Raw genomic sequence first — 19661 nt, 5'->3', positions numbered from 1 at the left:
GCTACGCAGAGAGAAGGCGGGACAGAGGAATGGGAAATGACGTAAGGATTGCGGAGGGGCGCGAGGTTTCAAGATGGCGGTGGCTGAGGGGTTGACCGGGAGGCCGAGTTGAAGGCCCTTACCTGGTAAAAGAGGCTGGGAATCGCTCCCTCCCCGCTTGTCGCAGTCCTGAGAGCACAGCAGAAGTGTGAGTGTAGGGGATTGCTTTTCTACTCTTCCTTGTCTCTTTCGTCCCTTTTGCGGCCCGCGCAGCGGCTTCGGGGACACCCAGCCCCTTTGCTGCGCTCCTCCTCTCCCCAGTTGGAGTCTCCTGGTTGCGGACTGGGGCATTGCTGGGCCTGGGGTGGCGCGGCGACCAGCGGTTACGCGGTTGGCTTCGCCAGGGTCGGTTGGGGCGGCTTCCTATGCACGTTGGTTGGTAGCCTTAGGCTTCACGTCTCGTACCTCGAATCATGGTCGGTCAACCGTCGCTATGGTTTCGGCAGTTGCTGCTGTTGCCTCCTTTGGTGAACCTGGACCCTATGTCATTGAAGCCTCTTTGGCTATTTAAGAGTTCCCCAACGGTTACTTGGCCTGATTTTCCAGTCGCCCCCGCTTGTAGACAAAAAACTAATCTGTGCAGACTTAAGCTCCGGTATCTTCCGTAAAATTCTCTGTAATTCGTTGTTTCTCATTTGTGGGAGAGGAGATTCAGAACGTGAGCCTGAGGACACTAAGGGAGTACAGAAACGCACCCAATCAAAGATGGGAGCTTGTATTTGTACTGATTTTGCTTGTTTTCCCCCTTCCCTACCTCCTACTCCCTGCTACTTCCCACCACCCAGTTTTTCTGACAAGGAAACCACTTGACAGGTTGTTTAGGCCAGGAATATAGAGCCATTATAAAGATTATAGTTAAATAGTGAGTCAAACATCACAGGATATTTTGTTTGTAGTCCCATTGTATCATCAGAGCTTTGTTGTAAAGTAATGATGTCCCCATTTTTTAGATGAGAAAGCTGAAAAATCAGAGCCTTTGTCACCCCTATCTTGAAAGAAATGCCACCAAAACAGCTCTGAAACATCTGGCGGAAATCGGGGCAATTGAACACTTAGTAAAAGAGAAATTAACTGTAATACACTCGTCTGACAAAATCTTCCCTTTCTTACCTTTAAAAAGTGCCTACTTGGAAAAGGAAGCAAATTTGGCCGCCTTTATTACTGGAAAGACTGGGCTTCAAAAAATTAAGCCCCATTCTTTTGAAATACGAGGAAGAAGTCATGTAGTAGTGTACTGTGTTAATAAAAGTTTTAGCTTACAAAGTACTTTTTCTTCAAACATAAGTATTCCTTTTAATTATCTTAAGAAATATATATTGGGAGTCAGGTATTGGTAAGAAAATATGTGTCTTAGTATTTAAGTTGTGGGGAGCTTCTTAATGTAGCGCTCATTTCAAATATTTGCATTTTTAGTTGTGTTTTGAACTCTTCAGAGTCAAGAATTATGTCCGAATTAGAACTGAATCTGAATTAAATATGCTTAAAATAATGAGTTTTTACTGTTTTAGAGGTGTTGAGAATGTACAGGATACATGCCAAGAAAAACCATGGAGAGAGGCAAGGGTGAGGTATTTGTTTTGAGCCAAGATCTATACACTCATTCCCTTCTTATTCTTCTTTTACAATTACATGTTAATAAAGGGAGGCTATAGTAGAAGGACTAATGGCTTCTGATGTTCATGGTTTGTGCCATACCGTTAACGCATTTTCTAGTTTTGTCTATCAGTTGACATAGTCAATGCTGTATCCATAAAAAAGGGTTAAATTGATGACTTGAGGATATTCAAAGTGGGCTTCACATTCATCATATTTCTAAAGAATGATAGCGATCTAAATTTTCATGGTCAAGAAAGTTGATGCCATCTTTCTTAGACATTAAAGTCAAAACTAAGGAAAGAACAGTCTCACAGAATTTATAATTAAAGGAATGTTTCTTTTCAGAGATTGGTAAGGACTAGAAAAAGGAAGAAATCAATATAGGAAATATAAGCTATTTCTTTGTCTTCACCTTCACAGGTTTTTCTTTTTTTAACGAGCAAGTAAACCATACAGATTGTCAACATGGGACGGAGATCTACATCATCCACCAAGAGTGGAAAATTTATGAACCCCACAGACCAAGCCCGTAAGTGGCCATTAGTGTGGAATGATGAAGTAGGACAGTGCTAAAAATTGCAAATATTAGAGGATTTCTTTCCCTGTGGCTTAATTACAAGACGAGCAGTGATAAGAGGAATAAATTGTATATTCAGTGTTTGTACGGGCATATGATTAAGACTTTAAACATGCAAATAAATTAGTACCAATATTTTTCAAATTTGATTGAATTGCACAGTAGAGTTGGCTGAAAGCTTTCTCTTTGTATTTGAAATTTTGAGCAAATTAGTTTTGCGAGCCCTTGTTTAGCATTTTATGTTATCCTTTTCCTTCAGACACATAGTTGTTTTTTATGAAACATTAAACAAAAATGTCTTCACATTTTTGTTATAATTTGAGGGATGCTGTTGGCATGTAGTGGATAGAGGCCAAAGATGCTGCTATCTTACAGTGCATACTGTAACTCCCCACAGTAAAGACTTGCCTGTATTAAATTGGAGAAAATGCTAATGTTCAAGATTCAAAAGTTTTATTATATCTCCCTCTCTTCTTTTAAAGGAAAGGAAGCCCGGAAGAGAGAATTAAAGAAGGTATGATTTCAGAAGCATCTTGTAAAACTTTAAGTATTGTTTGGCACATCTTGTGATTTGGGATTAGTGGGTTTCAGAATAACATTTCTAATTTTATGAGAAAAGAGGCTTTATGCTTTTTATAAAAACTGTGGAATAAACTAAGCCAAAATTTACTAAGGAACTGAAGTAACTTTGCAGAGAAGCTCACACGGGTTATGATGATATTGTTTGATTACTTTTCCCAATGAGTTAAATACTTTTGAAAATAATTCTTTTTTGTTATTTATTAAAACATAACTGTTTTAAAGCCTACTGATGAGAATGGAAATAAATATGATGCCAGATAGCTTTATATATCCATTTTCCTGATTAGCATTTTCCTCTTAGCTGTTGAATATGTGGCAAAGTACTTCAACAGAATAAGAAAGGATTTGCTTTATAGTATTGTGCCTTAATACATAGAAGCAACACAGATTTTAAATAATGTTCAATTGTGTCTTCGTGTTTAGCATTAAATTCTGCAAAATTTTTTAATCTCTATTTTTTTTTTTTTTTTTTGAGACAAAGTCTTGTTCTGTCGCCCATGCTGGAGTGCAATGGCGGAATCTCAGCTCATTGCAACCTCCACTTCCCGGGTTCAAGCAATTCTCTTGCCCTAGCCTCCTGGGTAGCTGGGACTACAGGTACCTGCCACCACCACGCCTAGCTAATTTTTGTATTTTTAGTGAGACAGAGTTTCACCATATTGGCAGGCTGATCTCGAACTCATGACCTTTTGGTCTGCCCACCTCAACCTCCCAAAGTGCTTAGATTGCAGGTGTGAGCCACTGCACCCAGCCGAAATATTCTTTATATAATTTTAGCACTTCGACCTTTGTGCTTTTTTTTTTTTTTAATTTTTTTATTTTTTTGATAAAATTTTGGACTTCAGCTAGCAGAGGTTTTAGAACAAGGGGCAGGAACAACCACCCAAAGTCTTCAAGAACATAAGAGGTAGAAAAAAAAAGAAAGAAATTTAAAGTGTGTTTGTGTGTTTAAGTAACTGCTAAAGATCTCACAGAGTTAAAAGAAATGCTTTCCTAAGAAAGCACATCTTGAAAAAAGGGCAAGATGGCGGACTCTGAAGAGGTTGTTTTGCCGCTGAATGCTGCTTCCACTACCCCAATTTCATTTGGCTTCACTCGCACGTCTGCCCAAAGGCAGCTGGCTGACTCGGGAGACAGCGCCAGGCCATCCCCAGAGGAGAAGGATTTCTTGAAATCCGTGGAAGGAAGGGAGCTGCAGAGTGTGAAGCCCCAGGAAGCCCCCAAGGAACTCATCATCCCTTTGATCCAGAATGACTATCGCAGGCAGCCACCAGCCCGGTCACCTGGGCCATCCACAGATTCTGGGGCCTTGGTGGATGGGGTGCTGTCCCAGTCTGTGGAGGAGCTCATTGAGGAATCCAAGGAGCCTCTGGAGGAGAGAGAGAATGCGGGTTTTGACCCCATGCTTGCTATCCCCATGATCCAGAAAGGTTGCACCCCCAGCGGGGAAGGGGCAGACAGCAAATCCCGGGCTGAGACAGTGCCAGAGGAGGCCAATTATGAGGTGGTCCCCGTGGAGGTCTATGGGCTGGCCATGCTGCGGGGCATGGGCTGGAAACCCGGCGAGGGCATCTGTCGCACCTTCAATCAAGTAGTGAAGCCCTGTGTCAAGTCACTGAGGCCTAAGGGATTAGGGCTGGGTGCCAACCTGATCAAGGCCCAGGCCTTGACCCCTGCCGGCCCCTCCCGCATGCCAAGGCCAGATGAGCAAGGGAAGGATAAGGAAGATCAGCCTCAAGGGCTGGTGCCTGGAGGAGTTGTAATGGTTCTTTCTGGCCCTCACCGAGGCCTGTATGGGAAAGTGGAAGGCCTCGATCCTGACAATGTTCGGGCCATGGTTCGTCTGGCTGTGGGGAGCCGGATGGTGACTGTTAGTACTGCCTATGGCCTGTCTCCCAGCAGGGATTTAACAAGAACACCTTGGATCTCAGGCAACAGAATGGAACTGCCTCATTACGGAAGACCCTCCAGAATCGAGAACTCCACATCCAGCAGGACAGCTCAGAGAGGAAGCAGAAACACCTTCCAGACTGACAGAATGGACCTGCAGCCAAGAGTGAGAAAGCAGCCACCAGGAGTCAGCACTGGTTGCACAGGAACTTGCGCATGCGGTTTGTGGACAAGATGTACAAAGGTGGCCAGTATTATAACACCAAGATGATAATTGAAGATGTCCTAAGCCCAGATACCTGGGTATGTCAGACAGATGAAGGCCGAGTCCTGGAAGGCCTGAGGGAAGACATGCTGGAGACACTGGTTCCCAAGGCAGAGGGTGACCGTGTGATGGTGGTGCTGGGCCCACAGGCTGGAAGGGTGGAACATTTGCTGAACCGGGACAGTGCACGGAGCCGGGCTTTGGTGCAACTGCCAAGAGAGAATCAGGTGGTGGAGCTTCACTACGATGCCATCTGCCAGTACACGGGCCCTAGTGACACAGATGAAGGCTAACCCATGGGACTCCTCCCATCCCCTAGGCTGTTACCAGTTCTGTACAATATGAGGAAGTTGCCTTCAAGAAGGTGGGAAGATCATTGTTCCATCCTCTGCTTCTGGTGCAGTCCTGGGACAAGGGACATAGATGGATGAACCAGTACGGAAGCTAGAAACAAACCCAATATTTACCAGAATTTAGGGTATAATAAAAACCATTTCAAATACTTTAAAAAAAAAAGAAAGAAAAGAAAGCACATCTTAAAAATAGCATTTCTTTATCTTTTTGACAAGTCTAAATGTTTTTAAGGCCAAAAAAATGACCTAGCTGTTTCTGGTGGTTGAAACAAGTGATCAGAAGCCAAGGAATTCAAAATTCTGTTTAGATTCTTAAAGCCAGTTGAAATAAAACTCATGAGTGTCTGACTTGTTGACGTTCTGCCCCTCTTTTTCTAAGAACAAAAAACAGCGCATGATGGTTCGAGCTGCAGTTTTAAAGATGAAGGATCCAAAACAGATTATCCGAGACATGGAGAAATTGGATGAAATGGGTAAGAATTTACAAACAGGCAGCTGTAACAGTCTGATACATACAGAGGCAGGCAGGTAATGAGTGAAGCAGCACAGGCCTAAGTAAAACAGAACAGCACGATGGCATTTGATGTTTGGATTTAATGTTAGTTTCAGGGAGGCAAAATGGATTGTTAGAGGGCTGTTGCAAACTGGAGACTCCAGATACCAGAATAAGAGGAGAGCGGTTATTTGGCTTTCAGCTAATTGTTATTATGAGATAACAGAAGCTTAGTTTGGCCAGCTTGCTTTTCAGGAAAAGACTTAATCTGGTTTATGAAATAACCTTGGGTTTTTTGTTTGTCATCTTTTATTTAATGTTGGCACCTACCATGTAAATCTAAGTATCAGGCCACTGTTAATATAAGGCATTTCCAATTTATCCAAATTTTGAGTAAAAATTTCCAATTTTTAGTAAAGATGTAGAAAAAAATCATCAAATACCTAAAACCAAGTATATAAAATACTATACCAGGATTCTTTGCCTTTTTCACATTTCATAGAATAATTTTATACCCTCTCCATATGCATCTTAAGTATCGCTGCTTTGTTATAACTGGAATCACATGAAATGGCTGGATGTTTTTTTTTTTTGTTAAGTTTGAAAATCATTGATACTGCTGCTGGAAATTTTATCCCAACCCACAAATACCCTTTCTGTTTGATATTAGAACATGTAGAATATTTTATTTGTTTCTTTTAATAGAAATTTTCAAACATGCAGAAAATAAAATAGTCTACTTAACTTCCATGTGCTTTTCACCTGTCAAATTTTTGCCACTTTGTCTTCTACCCTTTGTCAACTTTTTAAAATAGTATTTTAAAGTGATCTTTACAAGTTCTATGGCTTGTCCAAAAACAGAGTAGTAAGTAAAAGAGATGCAGTGAAGCCCTTCAATGATACATTAAATGGGGTACAAAAAAATCCAGTCATGGCATTATGCTATTACAAGGTTTCTGAAATAATGTCGAAGAATCTGGGCAGCTAGCCTGGGTAAGAGTTGTGGGTCAGGCTTCAGGATCCCAGATCTTTCCCAGTTCGGCTATAACTGATTCTACTTCTTGCCTCTGGTCCAAATAACAGCAAGGATAGTTACTTTCCTTGGGAAATCAGGGAATCCTTCATTAAATGACCCTAAATGTTATGTGTTGTTTTAAAAGGAGAAAATAGTAATAACTGAGGTTTCTTGAGTAGTTACCTTGCTACACGCCAGTTTTTTTCCCACGAGTTTTCTAATCCTCACAATTTTTTAGGGTAGGTGCACTGTCCCTATTTTACAGGTTAGGAAACTCAGGCACAGAGAGATTACATGGCTTTCTCAAGGTCGCACTGCTATGTAGTGGCAAAGCTAAGATTAAAACTCAGACATTCAGAGCTTTTCCTAATCACACTAGGAATCGTATGGTGTAAGAATACACCTTCTGGATTTGAATAAATTACCAAGATTAATAGTTAAATAGGATTTAAAGAAGAAGATAAACTTGTTGTTCTTTTAAGAAAAAGGAAAGGGGTGAAGACAACACTATTCATCAGGGTTCCAGTTACAATTTATAAAACTCAATACAGACTAGTGAAGGCAGAAAAAAGCATGCATTGGCTCTCTTAATTAAAGTCTTAATCAATTAGGTAGCATTTCTGAGAAAAGTAAAATTAGTGGCCATCTAAAAGGGGTGGGGATTTTAATAAAATTGTAGTTCTTTGAATAAAGTTGAAAAGAGTATGTTTGGTATCTAGAGCTCTTAAAAACTTTTCAGCATATATGGAGGTTTTTATTATGTAACCTGTTGATACCTAATTGAAGTGGCCCCTCCTTTAATCCCATAATCTACTTTTTCACTCAGAGTTTAACCCAGTGCAACAGCCACAATTAAATGAGAAAGTACTGAAAGACAAACGTAAAAAGCTGCGTGAAACCTTTGAACGTATTCTACGACTCTATGAAAAAGAGAATCCAGATATTTACAAAGAATTGAGAAAGCTAGAAGTAGAGTATGAACAGAAGAGGGCTCAACTTAGCCAGTATTTTGATGCTGTCAAGGTAATCAAGGTTTTTTTTTGTTTGTTTGTTTTGTTTTTTGAGAGATAAACTAAAATATTATACAGATTTGAGTATCCCTTATGCAAAATGCTTGAGACCAGAAGTGTTTTGGATTTAGGGGTTTTTCTTGGGGGCGGGATATTTGCATATATTTTAGGGATTGGACCTGAGTCTAAACATGAAATTTATGTTGCATATGCACATAGTCTAAAGATAATTTTGTAAATTTTGTGCATGAAACAAAACTGCGGCCCATCACATTACGTCAGGTGTGGATTTTTCCACCATGGCATTATATGGGAGTCAAAAAGTTTAGGATTTTGGAGCATTTTAGATTTTCAGATTAGGGATGCTCTATCTGTACTTATATTTAAAAAGTTAATGGGAGAATGGATCATGCTGAACCTCTTCCTCATAGCAATTTCTTCTAAAACTAAACATGCTTACCCTGTGAACCAGCAAATCTAATCCTCTGTAATTAAGCAGGAGAAATTAATTCAAAACTAGGATCAGCCTACTGTTCACTAATAAGATAATGGATAATTAAACTGTAGTATATTTATACAATGGAATACTGTTAAGCAGTAAAAGGAATAATCTAATACTCAAACCAACATGGAATAAAAAAAATTATCAATAAATCTCAAAAACATGCTAAGTTTATTTCATTGTTACAATTTCATTTCTAGAATAGGTACAACTAATCTATGCAGGAAAAAAAATGTAGCAGTGGTTGCCTTGCGGGATATTAGAGATGGATTGGGAAGGAGTATGAGGTATATGCATTTGTCAAAACTTGACTGAATTTGTACATTTTGTAAGTTTTACCTCAAAGATGGGAAAAAGTCAAATGCTATAATTTCTGTAAAGGAGGTAATATGCCCCTCATTTTACAGAGGAGGGCACGAGTTAACTTGATTAGGTAAGCTAAGCTAATACACAACAGAAATTCAACATAGGCAAGCTAATGAGCCCAACCTGCACCACTGGATATATACATTTGTTAGTTGACATGTATTATTTTTCTATCACCCTGCAAATTAAATAGGGTAACTTTGGTGTTACTTTTAACAGTTGGATTTCTCTAAACAACAGGTATTTCAAATCATATACAAAAAGACTTACCTGATAGTAAGAGGAGAAAAAGCAGCTGTGTTTTGGTGTTTTCAGTAATAAAGGTTTTTTCAACTCTTTGACAGTCTTTGGAAGTATTGACGTGAGGCTATTTTTGTGGGGGTTTTAGTGATATTTATGTTAGTTGGAAAGCATGTCTGAGTCATGAAACAGCTAACTTGTCATTTTTAGTGTTTAGTTTGTGGATGACTTTTTTATCGTAATACTGAAAGTTTCTCTCTGTTTCAGAATGCTCAGCATGTGGAAGTGGAGAGTATTCCTTTGCCAGATATGCCACATGCTCCTTCCAACATTTTGATCCAGGACATTCCACTTCCTGGTGCCCAGCCACCCTCCATCCTAAAGAAAACCTCAGCCTATGGGTAAGGAAGCAGTGTCACAATCAGAGTGCATTTAGTAAAAGCACAAATTGACTGTCCAGTGCCAGAATTAATGCCGGGGTAAATAAAAGACAATGTGGATGTAAACAGTATGAAATTTGATTAAATGTAAAATAAGAAATCCCTTGAAAATTGTTTAGAAGAGAAAAATATTATTATTAAGTGATTACTGTGGGGTTTTTTTGTTTTTGTTTTTTTTTAACAGACCTCCAACTCGGGCAGTTTCTATCCTTCCTCTTCTTGGACATGGTGTTCCACGTTTACCCCCTGGCAGAAAACCTCCTGGCCCTCCTCCTGGTCCACCTCCTCCTCAGGTCGTGCAGATGTATGGCCGTAAAGTTGGTTTTGCCCTCGATCTTCCCCCTCGTAGGCGAGATGAAGACATGTTATATAGTCCTGAACTTGGTGAGGAGTGACTGTTCTTTTGCTGTTATAATTACCATTTTTTATGTTGGCCCTGTTTAACATATTGTTCACCACTCTCAGAACTTAGGAAATAAATGAGAGGATGTCATATATATACTCATATACATACAGTTGGATAAATTATAGGATCTACCCAAGTAAAAGCATCGTACATAAGTATATTGTGTTTTAAATTAGGCTTTTCTTAGAGATGTAACTCTATCTTTTAAGACTTGTGTATCTTGTTCCCTTTTAGCTTGTTGTCATCAGACTACAGTGTTGTATACATTCACTGACTGTGTATGTGTATATAAATATGATTGTTGCCAAAGGAAATGGGTTCTCAAATTAGAACCTCTTTTTAAAAAAATCTTAAATTACCAAAAAGTAGTGTTTAAAATTATTGGCAAATGAAAATATTGTTAGACTGTATGAATAGCTATGTATAGGAATTTTTTTTTGTAAGAAGTTATTACAGTCTTGAGTTAAAATAACATAATTTTCAGTATTTCTGGGTACCATGTTTTGGAGGATCCAATAATGTTACTTGTCCATGTTCCCTTCCCACTTTTCAGCCCAGCGAGGTCATGATGATGATATTTCTAGCACCAGTGAAGATGATGGCTATCCTGAGGACATGGATCAAGATAAGCATGATGACAGTACTGATGACAGTGACACTGACAAATCAGATGGAGAAAGTGAGGGGGATGAATTCGTGCACCGTGATGATGGTGAGAGAGACAACAATGAAGAAAAGAAGTCAGGTATGTGCAGATGAAGGATTCATGGTATTGATTGATAAAGAGGAAACAAGCCGAAGGTCCTAATTTATTAGTGAATCTGTGAAAGTCCTGTGAAGTCTTTGGAAGTAGGGCTCATAGCTGTATTCATCTTTGTATATTAAAATTTTGAAAGTTTTTGACACAGTAAGTACTCAGTGGATATTTATGAGGAAAAGCATTAAACAGTGTAATAAAAATGTCTGTAATAAAGTTCACTTTAGGGCAAAAGGTATAATAACTATTCAATAGCATAAGCATATGTTATTATGGTATGTTATAGGAAAGAAAGGCGAATAGCCCTACCTTTGAAGCCCTTTTATGGTTACCTTATATCTTATGAACCAGGATCATAATTTAAACCCAGGTACAGTCATGAGTGGAATCATGAAACGTATCTATAATGTGTATGTTTTGATTATTACAAAAATTCAAATTGAGTTACATGTACTCTTTAAAAGTAGTTATGACATTTGTCAAGAACATTTTAATCTTTGTAATAGGTACTGGCAGTGCAAAATGCACATTAATTCTGTCAAACCTCAGCAGTTCGGGAGCTTCTTTTGGGATTATTTTTGTGGCCTACAACAGAATACTTATATAATACTATGCAATACTAATGTTAATATTGATGACAAATTTTTTTCCTGCTGTGTCTTAAGAATCATGGTTGCCAACAAAAACTAGTTAAAAAGAATAGATAGAGCTGGTAATGTATAGAGAACTGTTAGGTAGGAACTAGTACTAGAAAGTAGAAAGCCATTAGAGCCACAGCAGCTCCATTTTTTTTCTGTGACTATGTGGTCTCTTGCCTTCTTTTCCTTTTATTCTGCCAAGAGATTTTTCTTTTTCTTTTTCATTTTTTTTTTTTTTTTTTGAGACAATCTCACACTTGTCGCCCAGGTTGGAGTGCAATGGCGCAATCTCAGCTCACTGCAATCTCCACCTCCCAGGTTCAAGCAATTTTCCCAGGCAGCCTCAGTCTCCCAAGTAGCTGGGATTACAGGCACCTGCCACCAGACCTAGCTAATTTTTGTATTTTTAGAAGAGGTGGGGTTTTACCATGTTGGCTAGGCTGTTCTTGAACTCCTGACCACAGGTCATCCACCTGCCTCGGCCTCCCAAAGTGCTGGAAATAACAGACGTGAGCCACCACACCCAACCAGATTTTTCTTATATATACTCATCAACACACATGTTATAAAAATGGCTGTCTTAACTCTGACTTGATATTCACTCAGCTAATATTTACTGAGTTTTTACTATACACAGGGAATTTTTTTCTAGGCACTAAGGATACAGGGTAAACAAAACTAAAGTCCTGTCCACTTGGAACTTTTCTCCTCCTAAAATGTTTACCGAGAATGCTCCTATCCGGTGTCTAATGAATAGCCTTTGTCAGTTAAGAAGTTCTTTTTCTTCTTAGCTTGCTAAGAGGGTTATTTCTTAATCATAAATATTTTTTATATATCTGTTGGGACGTTATTATATTTTTTTGTTCTTTGTAAGTTCTTTATTGTAGTGAATTACATTGCTGGCTTTTAAAACACTGTTAGAATCGACCTGCTTACATATTTTTTTCCTTTTTGTAAATTTTAATTTTGATAATGTTTGGAGAACAAGTGGTGTTAGATTACAAGGATGAGTTCTTTAATAGTGATTCCTGAGATTTTCATGTGTCCCTCACCCCAGCAGTATATACATTCTACCCCATTTGTAGTCTTCTTTCCCTCACTCCCCTCCCATCCTTCCCCACTGAGTCCCCAAAGTCCATTGTATCATTCTTATGCTTTTGCATCCTCATATCTTAGCTCCCACTTATAAGTGAGAGCATACAATATTTGGTTTTTCATTCCTGAGTTACTTAACTTAGAATAATGGCCTCCAACTCCATCCAGGTTGCTACAAAGGCCATTATATTGTTCCATTTTATGGCTGAGTAGTATTCCATGGTGGATATATACCACATTTTCTTTATTCACTCATTGGTTGATGGGCATTTAGATTGGTTCCAGATTTTTGCAATTGCAAATTATGCTGCTGTAAACGTGTTTAAACTTGCTTATATTTTATGTTGGCCAGAGATGATTTTTGGTATCGGGGTTATGCTAGCTTCATGAGTCCGGTAACATTTCATTGTTTTTTTTTTTTTTTTTTTTTTTTTTTTTTGAGACAGAGTCTTGCCCTGTCACCTGGGCTGGAGTGCAGTGGCATGATCTTGGCTTCCTGCAACCTCCGACTCCCAGGTTCAAGTGATTCTCATGCCTCATCCTTTTGTGTAGCTAGGATTACAGGTGCCTGCCACCACGCCTGACTAATTTTTTTGTATTTTTAGTAGAGACGGGATTTTAGCATGTTGGTCAGGCTGGTCTCAAATTCCTGACCTCATGATCTGCCCACCTTGGCCTCCCAAAGTGCTGGAATTACAGGCGTGAGCCACCTCACCTAGCCTGTTTCTTCTTTTCCTATCCTCTTTATTAGGAGATTTCTGTAACTTAATGTTTGGCTGAATTTCCTCTTTAAATTATTTGTAGCTTTTAAGGAGCTCTTCAACTACCCTTTAAGTTTTGGATATTCTGGACTTATCACTTCCTTGGCCAATTTTAGTAATTTATATTTTCAAGAAAATTGTTTTTATCCAGGTGTTCATATTATTAATATAGCTATCTCTTCCTGCATTTCTGCCAAGTAGTAAGTAGCAATCATATCTAGTTCTTTATAGTATTATATAGTAAACATTTACTGAATTTTGTTGAACCCAATCTACTTCACTCCCTCCCTGTCCCCTTAGGTCTGAGTGTACGGTTTGCAGATATGCCTGGAAAATCAAGGAAGAAAAAGAAGAATATGAAGGAACTGACTCCTCTTCAAGCCATGATGCTTCGTATGGCAGGTAAGGCAGGGAAAAAATAGTGAATCACCTTTTGGTGTTTCCTCACGCTAATTGCTTTACGTACATTTTTCCATTTAATATCTCAACTATCTTCAAGTAAATAATAAGTCCTTGTTTTACAAAAATAAGGTTTGGAGCCATTATATAGGCTGCCCAAAGTTACACAGCAAGTAAGTGGTTGAACTGGCATTTAAATCTTGGTCTATCTTCTTTTAAAGCCTGAGTTCATTCCACTATGCTACACTAACATAGATGAGTAGAATATTATTTTATTCTTTCACATCTAAGTATTTTATTGAAGAAGACTATTTGGTTTTTAATTTTAAGAACGTATTTATTAACCATGCGTATTTAGTCATTGCTATTCTCCAACCTGAAAGAAACCGAATCAACTCTATTTATTGGGTTTAAAATTTCTTTCAGGTCAAGAAATCCCTGAGGAGGGACGGGAAGTAGAGGAATTTTCAGAAGATGATGATGAAGATGATTCTGATGACTCTGAAGCAGAAAAGCAATCACAAAAACAACATAAAGAGGAATCCCATTCCGATGGCACATCCACTGCTTCTTCACAGCAGCAGGCTCCCCCGCAGTCTGTTCCTCCTTCTCAGATACAAGCACCTCCCATGCCAGGACCACCACCTCTTGGACCACCACCTGCTCCACCATTACGGCCTCCTGGGCCACCTACGGGCCTTCCTCCTGGTCCACCTCCCGGTAAGCCTTAAATACTGTGAATAAAGTTTAAATGAGGTTAGAGTGAAGTCATTCCAAAAAATATTATGCATTGTTATTGTTCATGTTTTCTTGTTTCTTCCTAATGGAATTCTCTTAAGATGTGAAGGATTCTAAAAGGACAAGTAAAACTTGTTCATTCCCAAACTGTTGTTTGCAACTCATAGTTCTACTGATAGCACCTGTTTTTCTCCAAAGCACTCCTTTTTTCAAAGTTCTTCTGATTACAGCAGACAGAAACTTGAACATGTAATGGAGGCTTTCTTTAGTATTGCTTTTTAGTATGATAAGTTGACCTAGTTCTAAATTGGCAGTGAGTGGGAGTAAGACACAATTAATACTGTCTTGTGTTCTTAAGTTAGGAATTTTGAATGTCAGTGTAATCTGCATAGTCCTTTTAGTTGTAGATCTTTTTTAGAGGCAAAGGTGATTAATCTGTTTATTAAGTTTTCAGCTTGAAAGTATAAAAAGATTATAAAATGAAGCAACAGAGAACTTTTCAGCTATTTGTGATTTAAGTCCTTCATCCTACTGTCAGCCTTCTAAGTTTTCTTCATTTGAGCTAATCATTTTCCGATTGGTACAAAGCAAAATTACCTATCTTATGTCATTCTTAATGGTCTTATATGTTCATGAGTTTTGGGGGGGGTCCTTAAAGCATTGTGTTTTTTATTCCATTTTCAGCTTATACTGGAAACATTTAAGAATTCTTGGCCGGGCGCGATGGCTCAAGCCTGTAATCCCAGCACTTTGGGAGGCCGAGGCGGGTGGATCACGAGGTCAGGAGATCGAGACCATCCTGGTCAACATGGTGAAACCCCGTCTCTACTAAAAATACAAAAAATTAGCTGGGCATGGTGGTGCATGCCTGTAATCCCAGCTACTCAGGAGGCTGAGGCAAGAGAATTGCCTGAACCCAGGAGGCGGAGGTTGCTGTGAGCCGAGATCGCGCCATTGCACTCCAGCCTGGGTAACATGAGTGAAACTCCATCTCAAAAAAAAAAAAAAAAAAAAAAAGAATTCTTATCACCATTGTGTATTTCCAGCACTGCAGAGCTGTGATTGAGTATGCTTTTAGTCAGTATTGGGAAATTAAAGATCCTCAACAAATCTAGTACTCTTTTTCTGGTGTTCAGATATTGAATGAATTATGTTTTCATATATGTTTCATTAAGTCTTTGAAGTTGATCAGATTTCAGGTTAAAGTCAAACCATATTTGAGTTACTTTTAAGCTATAATTATTACTTAATGTATATTTGTGTGACATTAATTTATCATTTTTCTCTTTTTCAGGAGCTCCTCCATTCCTGAGACCACCTGGCATGCCAGGACTCCGAGGGCCTTTACCCCGACTTTTACCTCCAGGACCACCACCAGGCCGACCCCCTGGCCCTCCCCCAGGTCCACCTCCAGGTCTGCCTCCTGGTCCTCCCCCTCGGGGACCCCCACCAAGGCTACCTCCCCCTGCACCTCCAGGTGACACTTTCAATTCCTATAATAAAAATTTAGCCTACTGTTTATTATTTCATTTGCTCTGAAACATATTGTCACATTTCAGTATTCTGAAATCTGAGGTAATCTTACAGTCAGTAGTGGTTTTTAAATTGCTGTTGGCCTGGCTTGAAGTAGAATTCGTCCAGTGGGTATTTGCACTTTATTCTGCCTGTCACTTGAGGGACTTCTAGCTAGAAAACGTGGGATTAAATTTTCTATTTGATAATTTTTTGGTTTTAGTAGTTACGAAGCTGTTTCATGCATCTGTGTGAGTACCAACTAAAAGTTTAAAATTGTAACAGAGTTTTTTCTCTTTGCTCTACTTAGTGTCAAGGTTAGACATGCAGATTTTCTTGTAGGCTTGTTTTATGTGGCAGGTATTTCTAGTTTCCCACACTAAAATGTGCCAGTTTCCTGTGAAGGTCTGCTCTTTTAAGTGCAGCTGGGGCTTTTTTTTTTTCTCCTCTCTCTCTCTCTCTCTCTCAGTGGTGCACAGAATAATTAGGAGTTTGTATAAACAACAGGATGTTAGATATAGTAAAATATAATACTTTAATTTAAAAGTGGCATTTGAAGAATTGAAATCTGCAGTTCTTGGTATATGAATATTATGTATGTGTGAACTGTTGATAGGACGTGAGTTCTTTTCGAGTAATGATGACAGATTGTGATTAGTTGCATTCTCTTGCTCCATGTTCATTTTATTTTTTCTTTGAGCCAGAGTTTCGCTCTTGTTGCCCAGGCTGGTATGTAATGGTGCAGTCTCAGCTTATTGCAACCTCCGCCTCCCAGGTTCAAGCGATTATCCTGCCTCAGCCTCCCAAGTAGCTGGGATTACAGGCGTGCACCACCATGCCCTGCTAATTTTTTTTTTTTTTTTGTAGAGAAAAGGTTTCATCATGTTGATCAGGCTGGTCTTGAACTTCTGACCTCAAATGATCCACCCGCCTCAGCCTCCCAAAGTACTGGGATTACAGTTGTGAGCCACTGTGCTCAGCCTCCATGTGCATTTAATAACCAGGGTTAAAATTTTATTTCCTGCCCATTGTTACCTTTTTGTGTGGGGGAAGTGGTATGGAAATATAATGCATGGGGATCAGTCTCCTGACTTACTAATATCTGCACTATCCAGCTGGAATAGAATCTTGAGATGTGAGCTTTGAAATAATATGTGAAACCAGTTGATGGCACTTTATATTTTAAAGTAGAACATTGATTTAGGGAAGAAGAGAACATACTACTGTATAGGAATACAGGTTGAAGGTAAATATTGTTTTATAATAGAATATTCCTGAGTTTTAAAAAGTAAGCAACGTGCGTTCAGCTTATTTTCTGTAAGTTGTTATCCATTTTTTTAAAAATTGGCAACTAAGCCGGGTGCGGTGGCTCACGCCTGTAATCCCAGCACTTTGGGAGGCCGAGGCGGGTGGATCACGAGATCAAGAGATCGAGACCATGAAACCCCGTCTCTACTAAAAATACAAAAAATTAGCTGGGCATGGTGGCGCGTGCCTGTAATCCCAGCTACTCAGGAGGCTGAGGCAGGAGAATTGCCTGAACCCAGGAGGCGGAGGTTGCGGTGAGCCGAGATTGCGCCATTGCACTCTAGCCTGGGTAACAAGAGCGAAACTCCAACTCAAAAAAAAAAAAAAAAAAATTGGCAACAAATATTTAAATGTCCTTAATAGTAGTTAAATCGTATTAGTTCTTGTAATATTCATCCTTGCCTATTTTATTCATTTAGGTATTCCTCCACCTCGTCCTGGCATGATGCGCCCACCTTTGGTGCCTCCCCTTGGACCTGCCCCCCCTGGGCTTTTCCCACCAGCTCCCCTGCCGAACCCTGGGGTTTTAAGTGCCCCACCCAACTTGATTCAGCGACCCAAGGCGGATGATACGAGTGCAGCCACCATTGAGAAGAAAGCCACAGCAACCATCAGTGCCAAGCCACAGATCACTAATCCCAAGGCAGAGATTACTCGATTTGTGCCCACTGCACTGAGAGTACGTCGGGAGAATAAAGGGGCTGCTGCTGCTCCCCAAAGAAAGTCAGAGGATGATTCTGCTGTGCCTCTTGCCAAAGCAGCACCCAAATCTGGTCCTTCTGTTCCTGTCTCAGTACAAACTAAGGATGATGTCTATGAGGCTTTCATGAAAGAGATGGAAGGGCTACTGTGACAGCTTTTGGTGCCAGAACAGGCTGCTGTTCATAACAGTGGCCCATGGAGAAAGAGGCTCTTATTAAACTTAGATGAAAGAGCTGCTTCCATTGTCAGGGTATTTTCTAATTTCAGTTCAAGGAATATCCTAAAATTTAGCCTTGTTCAGAATTTACTGCACATAAAAGAGAGTATTTCATTCAGAATAGATCAGTTATTGAAGCAGTGCTGCTAACATCATTCCCTTTCACACCACCGTTTTCATCCTGTTTCTTCACCAGTTCTTTGGAAATTTGTGATCAGAGGGATCTTAGTTGCTTATTTTGTTTGGACTCTTCTTGTGTGCTGTGGGCACTGGAGTAGAGATTTCTGACAAAAACAGTTTATTTCATCTTGCCTTTTGTGTTTGAGTTATTTTTAATATTTTCCTGTAAATATTTTGTAATATTTTACTTGTAATGAAATGGATCACAGTGTCATTTCCTAAGACAAGGCAGGATATGTGGGAAGAAAATGTACAATTCTTTGATTAAAATTATTTCCCACTCACCTAAACTTTGAGTGATTCGTGGGAAAAATAAATAAATGTTCTACACCAAGATACTCAGTCTGTGTTACTGATAATGTGTAAACATAATACCTTTTTTATGGGCAAAAAAAAAGTTTAAGTATTTAAAACTTGGGTTTAAGGAACTGCCATTTCTGATACAGAATTAGAATCTTACTGAAAGCATGGTAAAAACTAAGTTTTAAATTTTAAGGGATAAAAGTAATTCTTTAAGATTGTCATACTGGCTTTAGAGAAACTAGGTGTTAGGAATAGTATGGCTTGGCTTTTCTTCTTCTGAAGGTGTCTTACCTTCAGTGCTTACTTATTCCAGAGCTTTGTGAACTGATAGAAGCTGAATGGCAAAGGTCATTTTAAACCATTTTTAATGAATCATAAAAGGTTAGCTTTTTTTCCTTTTTAAAGAGGTGGGGTTTTTGTGCTTTTATATTAAAATATGAATGAATAAGAATGCTTAACATTAATTTGCATTTATACCATTTCTTTACGAAGTGCTTTAATGACCAGTCTACCAAGTAACCCTAGTAGATTACTTTTCTGGGTATTTACCCCATTTTACACTACAACATATTGAAACTTAAAAAGGACCCATGATTTATCCAGTGGTCCAAAGTGTATATTTCATAAACACATATACACAAGATAGGCATTGTTTAGGCATGCCTTACTTTCCACAGTATCTTAAATGCCTTTCATGTGAATCCCATACTATCAAAAATTGGTAATAACCTAAAATGTAATGCAATAATACAATATGGCATTTCTTTTCTTAGAGTTGATATCTTTGATGGAGTTTTAGATTTTTATCTGAGATCTTTTGTGTGTTTTGGCTTTGCTTAAAAATTACTGATTTATTCTTTCATATTAAAGCAAATCCTGCCAAAGCACTAAATAGACCATTTTGGGTTGGTTTGTTTTTTAATGTAAATTAATACAGGTCAGCACGTGAATTGAGTGATTGCTTAGATGCAAGGATTGAACCTTCAGTTATCCTTGATATCTTATGGATATCAAGGATTGAACCTACAGTATCCATATTGTAGTTACAGTTTCATCATAAACAATTACTTTCTAATATTTGAAACATTTTTAATGATCTTACTTGAAATTTATATTCTTTCTGGGCACGATTTCTTTTTTTATCGTCATTTTTCCTTAGAGACAGGTTCTTGCTTTGTTGCCCAGGCTGCAGTGCAGTAATGTGATCATAGCTCACTGCAATCTCAAACTCCTGGTTCAAGTGATCCTCCGGCCTCAGCCTCCCAAGGAACTACAGA

General features: G+C 39.0%; 2 protein-coding genes across 3 annotated transcripts; both read left to right on the top strand.

Annotated features, from left to right (window-relative positions):
• Nucleotides 1-44: 44 nt before the first annotated feature.
• On the top strand, nucleotides 45-18417 carry WBP11 (WW domain binding protein 11). Of its 2 annotated transcripts, none has more exons than XM_017528414.2 (12): nucleotides 45-187; nucleotides 2056-2164; nucleotides 2695-2726; nucleotides 5682-5775; nucleotides 7637-7833; nucleotides 9196-9329; nucleotides 9553-9752; nucleotides 10328-10519; nucleotides 13326-13427; nucleotides 13851-14144; nucleotides 15457-15639; nucleotides 17402-18417. In XM_017528414.2, exons 2-12 carry the CDS (start codon nucleotides 2101-2103, stop codon nucleotides 17833-17835), a joined length of 1926 nt encoding a protein of 641 aa, XP_017383903.1. In that variant the 5' UTR covers nucleotides 45-187; nucleotides 2056-2100; the 3' UTR covers nucleotides 17836-18417. The 2 variants fall into 2 exon arrangements, with proteins under 2 accessions (XP_017383903.1, XP_017383921.1); XM_017528432.2 differs by lacking the exon at nucleotides 45-187 and adding an exon at nucleotides 1548-1607 and having other exon boundaries at nucleotides 17402-17835.
• On the top strand, nucleotides 3552-5454 carry LOC108304300 (G-patch domain and KOW motifs-containing protein-like). Its single transcript, XM_037738361.1, is given in 2 exon segments — nucleotides 3552-4677; nucleotides 4680-5454. Coding segments are annotated over 2 exon segments (1422 nt in total). The 5' UTR covers nucleotides 3552-3818; the 3' UTR covers nucleotides 5243-5454.
• Nucleotides 18418-19661: the final 1244 nt, after the last annotated feature.

The sequence above is a fragment of the Cebus imitator genome, unplaced genomic scaffold (assembly GCF_001604975.1).
Source record: "Cebus imitator isolate Cc_AM_T3 unplaced genomic scaffold, Cebus_imitator-1.0 Scaffold2, whole genome shotgun sequence".
Taxonomy (NCBI): Eukaryota; Metazoa; Chordata; class Mammalia; order Primates; family Cebidae; genus Cebus; species Cebus imitator.
Note: the sequence above shows the minus strand (reverse complement) of the source record. Positions and strands in the feature narration are given on the sequence as shown.